The sequence below is a fragment of the Babylonia areolata genome, chromosome 4, assembly GCF_041734735.1.
Source record: "Babylonia areolata isolate BAREFJ2019XMU chromosome 4, ASM4173473v1, whole genome shotgun sequence".
Lineage (NCBI taxonomy): Eukaryota > Metazoa > Mollusca > Gastropoda > Neogastropoda > Buccinidae > Babylonia > Babylonia areolata.
Window position 1 is genome coordinate 50,966,039 of NC_134879.1, and position 5,000 is coordinate 50,971,038.

The 5,000-nt window shown below is 44.4% G+C and overlaps 1 protein-coding gene across 1 annotated transcript in view; it reads right to left on the minus strand.

The window, feature by feature from the left end:
* LOC143281733 (uncharacterized) overlaps positions 1 to 3,062 on the minus strand; it is a 7,849-nt gene extending 4,787 nt beyond the window's left edge. Inside the window, exons 1-2 of the mRNA XM_076587009.1 lie at positions 2,836 to 3,062; positions 791 to 1,600 (exon numbers count right to left, since the gene is read on the minus strand). Of these exons, the coding sequence (XP_076443124.1) occupies positions 791 to 1,577 (787 nt within the window). The 5' untranslated portion in view covers positions 1,578 to 1,600; positions 2,836 to 3,062. The remainder of the gene's footprint in view (positions 1 to 790; positions 1,601 to 2,835) is intronic.
* Positions 3,063 to 5,000: the final 1,938 nt, after the last annotated feature.

Sequence of the window (5,000 nt, forward strand, 5' to 3'; positions counted from 1 at the left end):
GTATACGGAAGCAGAAGATCAAATACGCACGTTAAAGATCATGTAATCCATGTCAGCGTTCGGTGGGTTATGGAAACAATACACGTAAAAGCCCACTCGTGTGCATACGAGTGAACGTGGGAGCTGCAGCCCACGAACGCAGAAGAAGAAGAAGAAACAGTGATGTCAATGACAAAACACAGGGCCCACAGCCAGAATTATTGACAAGCACACAAAATACAGGACCCACAGCAAGAATCTAATAACAAGCACACAGACCACAGAGTCTACAACCAGAATTAAACGACAAACACACAAACCACAAGACCACAGGGCCCACAACAAGAATTAGAATTAATGAACAAACATACAATCCGCAAGGACCACAGCCAGAATTAGAATTAATGAACAAACACACAAACCACAGGACCCACAACCAGAATTAGAATTAATGAACAAACATACAAACCACAGGACCCACAGCCAGAATTAGAATTAATGAACAAACATACAAACAACAGGGCCCACAGCCAGTATCAAAATTAATGAACATACAAACCACAGGGCCCACAGCCAGTATCAAAATTAATGAACATACAAACCACAGGGCCCACAGCCAGTATAAAAATTAATGAACATACAAACCACAGGGCCCACAGCCAGTATCAAAATTAATGAACAAGGATACAAACCACAGGGCCCACAGCCAGTATCAAAATTAATGAACAAGCATACAAACCACAGGAACTACAGCCAGAATGAAAATTAACGAGCAAACACACAAAACACATGGTCTGCAACCAGAACTCACCACGCTGCTCATTCCCGGCAGACCCCCTGTCGGCGGAAGACACGACCTGAGGCCAACGAGGGCTGAAGGCCGCAGGGCAGGAGGAGGTCTTTCTGAGGTCACTGCACGTGCTGGAGATCTGACAACGCACCACCACCTGCGCCGAGTGGGAGCACCTGCACACCGTCGTCAACGGGGAAGCGCTGCGAGGCGGGATGTTCCACGGGCTGGACCTGGGAACATCTCTGGGGCAGATGTTATCCTGAGGACAGGGGGGTCCATGTCGATTCTCATCCCCAAGGTGGTGGCGGTCACAAGCATTGTCAGGAAGACGCTCACCTTTGCTGTTAGTTTCGGCTTCCTTTTTTTCTTTGTTGTCACTGTCCACGAAAGCGTCGGTCCCCGAACCCTCTTCTTCCTCTTCTTCTTCTTCGCTTTGAGTGTCCTCATCGTCGTCGTCTTCAATGAAGAAGAGGTGAGGGTGACGGTTGACGTCGAACACGTCATCATCTTCACAAACGGGCTTTGTGGTATGGGGGTCAGGAGTTTGAGGGGCTTCTGTTTTGCCCCTCTTGACCTTGCCCTCTCTCAGGTCGATCTTCTGCAGCACTGTGTCAGTGTCGGTGGTGGTGTTGGGGGGACAGTTATTGTCCACCGCCCTGGGAGAGGAAGGGTCGGTTTGGGGGACGTTGTGCTTACCGCCCTTAAGTTGGTCCGCTTCACTGTCTTCTTGAAGGCGAAGGTCAGGGGTGTCCGGAGGGTTGCCATGGTGATGGCTGGAGGTCGTGCTGTCCTCGGGGCCAGCCATGATGAGGTGTCCTTGCCCGATGTCTGTTGAAATAGACAATGAACTGTTCTGATAATTGAGTAATTAATTGTGTGGATGTTTTCAATGATTATAAACACGGACACAGACACAGACAAAGACATAGTCGCACACCACCCTCCCTCCGTTCCTCTCCGAGAAACCCAGTTCGGTTGTCTTGGGGTGATGAACACACACACACACACACACACACACACACACACACACACACACGCACACACACACACACATATATATATAAACACACACACACCGAAGTGGCGTATGGGCAGACGGACAGAAATGTCGAGTGAGAAGTAGGGGTGGAGGGGGTGGAGAGTGGGTATAACAGAAGAAAGAAAAGAAAAGAAAGAAAGAACTGGAAAAAAAAGAAGAAGCTAAAAACCAGGAAGGAAGGTGGCATGGGATAAAGAAAGAAAAAGAAAGAAAGAGAAGGGTGATGAGAAAGAACGGGAGGTGAGTTGAGCAACAACAGCAGAAAAAAAATAAGTAAACATTTTTCAGTTGGTCTCACACTGTCACTGTTCACACTCCCATCGGCTGGGGTCAAACCATCATAATTATTTTTCTGCCTGGTGATAGCGATCGAACTATTACAATAATTATGATCACACAACTAAGGTAACATAAATGATGTCCAGCCAAAAAGAAATATGATGTGTTAATTACATTCACAGTCATAAAAAACTATGAAATCAAAAAGCGTTATCTGGAATATCAGTGGGGAAAAGTCATAAATGAACAGAAAGAAACAATTTTAAATGAGGAACACATTAAAAACTGAAGGCTGAACAAACAAGCGAACCAGGGAAATTCAACGAATAATGAAACATCGGAAAAAAAATAAGAGAGAAACATCCACACAATAAAGAAAACTGGAGAGAGAGAGAGAGAGAGAGAGAGAGAGAGAGAGAGAGAGAGAGAGAGACAGACAGACAGACAGACAGACACACACACACACACACACACACAGAGAGAGAGAGAGAGAGAGAGAGAGAGAGAGAGAGAGAGAGAGAGAATTAAAAGCGAACCTTTAAATCTCAGTTATACTTAATCATCTACCATGAAACTGCAACTATCAATCTGTCTTAAAACAACAACCAAACGACAACTACAACAACAATAAATAACCAAACAACAACAAAAACAAACAACTAAACAACAACAGTAACAAAAACAAAAAAATATAAATAAAGCCATAATTACCAATCACCACAACCAAACTTTTTTTTTCCCTTACCTTTTGTAATTCTAGTCAGTATGTTTTCTTCTTCACAGTCAAATGGACGAACACTTCGCGCGTCCTGTAGCAAGTCACTCTGCTCGGACAACCAAACAGAAAACAAACAACGTGTCCACAACACTCAATAAGAGACAACCGTAACTCGTGAACCGCTCTCGCCGAAAGCTCGCTGCGATCTAACAGCTACCAAAACAGGACCAGGGTAGGCTATATTACTAACTGGTAGTTTCCGACGGGTACTTCCCCCGACTGTCAGCTTGGGCAGCCTCGTGACTAATCTTTAATCTGGTGTAGGCTATATATGTATTCACAACCGCAACACAGGTGATCAAAACAAAACATACGGTTCGTCGTCATTCGCGTGTGTAACAGTGCAGCTTACGTGAGGTCACAGGCGCACGAAAATAGATTTAGAGAGTGAGTCGGGTTTATACCACGTCTTGATATCATGAGTGTGAATGTGATAAAATAGATTTGAATCAAGCTTATTTGTCGTGACTCCTTAACATCTGAGGCACACGCATGCAGATAAATGTGTTTCTCAGCCCATGTTTCTGTGTCTGTCATGCTTTTGTTTGTTTGCCGGATTATAATACGTGAGTATACGCATACACAGGCATACACGCATGCACACACCGAAGCCAGCTGGTCTACACATGTGTCTGACATTGATGCTTGTATGGGTACACAAACCCTGACTGGCATATGGGCATAGGTACACCACCACGGACGTATATATCCATTATAAGTCCGTGGTACATCACACATTGCCCCTCTCTCGCCACACACACACACGGTATGCAGGTAGCTAAGCACCGAGGCCTAAGCCCAGAGGTATTATAGACAGGTGAGGTAGTTGTAAGGTATAGGCGTAACTTGAGTAGCTCATGTGAGAGACATCTGTCTGCATGAGGCTTGCATGCATGTATAAGTTAACTTTTGTGTTTGTATATGCATGTGTCTGCATGCATGTATGCTTTTCCGAGTGCGTGCGCGTGTACTGATGAGTGTGTTTGCGCATGTGCCTACGTGCGTGAATAGCTCCCCTACATGTCAGAGTACCCTGTGTAAATGCGTGTGCGCACCTGTGAATATACTGCACACCCGTACAAATTAACGCAAGCGAGTGTATAATTATAATCACTTGAGTACCTGTCATTTTAACTGCAAGCGCCTATTACAGGCTGAGACCAATAATATTTTGCCCGAGGTGTCTTACTACTTACATGAAACGTCACACACAGAGCAGCGGAAGAGGGTTTCCGAGCTAAAAATAGGCAGTACGTAAGGTGAGGTCGTCGAGCTTGGCAGTGGTCCACTTTAAGGGCACGCACGCTACGACAGGGACACGCCCCTGATCCACGACTTACCACACCTGAACGTAACCACCAGGTGTAAGCTCTCTGATTGGTGGATATACCGAGGAGGCGGGAGGAAGAAGGGTGTAAGGGGGGGAGGGGGACGCTGGTGCATGGAGTGTGGGGGTGTAGTGATCGGGGGTGGAGGCCTAGCATGCTGTCATCATGCAAATAAATTTATTTGCTCATTTATCATCATTGTTGTCTTTTTAATTATTTATTTATTTATTTATTTATTTTATTTTCATCATTATCATTATTATTCTTTTTAAAATTATATTATTATTATTATTTATTTAGTTCGTTATTTATTCAGTTATTTATTTATATATTTACTTTTTTACTTTATTATTATTATTATTGTTATTATTATTTTCCTCAAGGCCTGACAAAGCGCGTTGGGTTACGCTGCTGGTCAGGCATCTGCTTGGCAGATGTGGTGTAGCGTATATGGATTTGTCCGAACGCAGTGACGCCTCCTTGAGCTACTGAAACTGAAACTGAAACTGTCATTATGCCTTCACTGACCACAGAAAAGCGAGAGACACCTTTGTCAGTTCCAACAGGTGATCAGGGTGAACGTGTGTGGCTGCACACATGCACATGACACAACGTATTCACAAGAAACCATGCAGGACTGAAAGAAACTTCTAGCAAGGCTAGACTGTCATGCGGTCGATTCATTACTGGATACCCACAAGCTTAAAAAAATAAACGTGACCATAATTATTGTCCTAACTGAGCTAGATTACATCACCAGCTCTAATAATAAGCTGGGTATTCACTAAATGCAGCATCACGTGC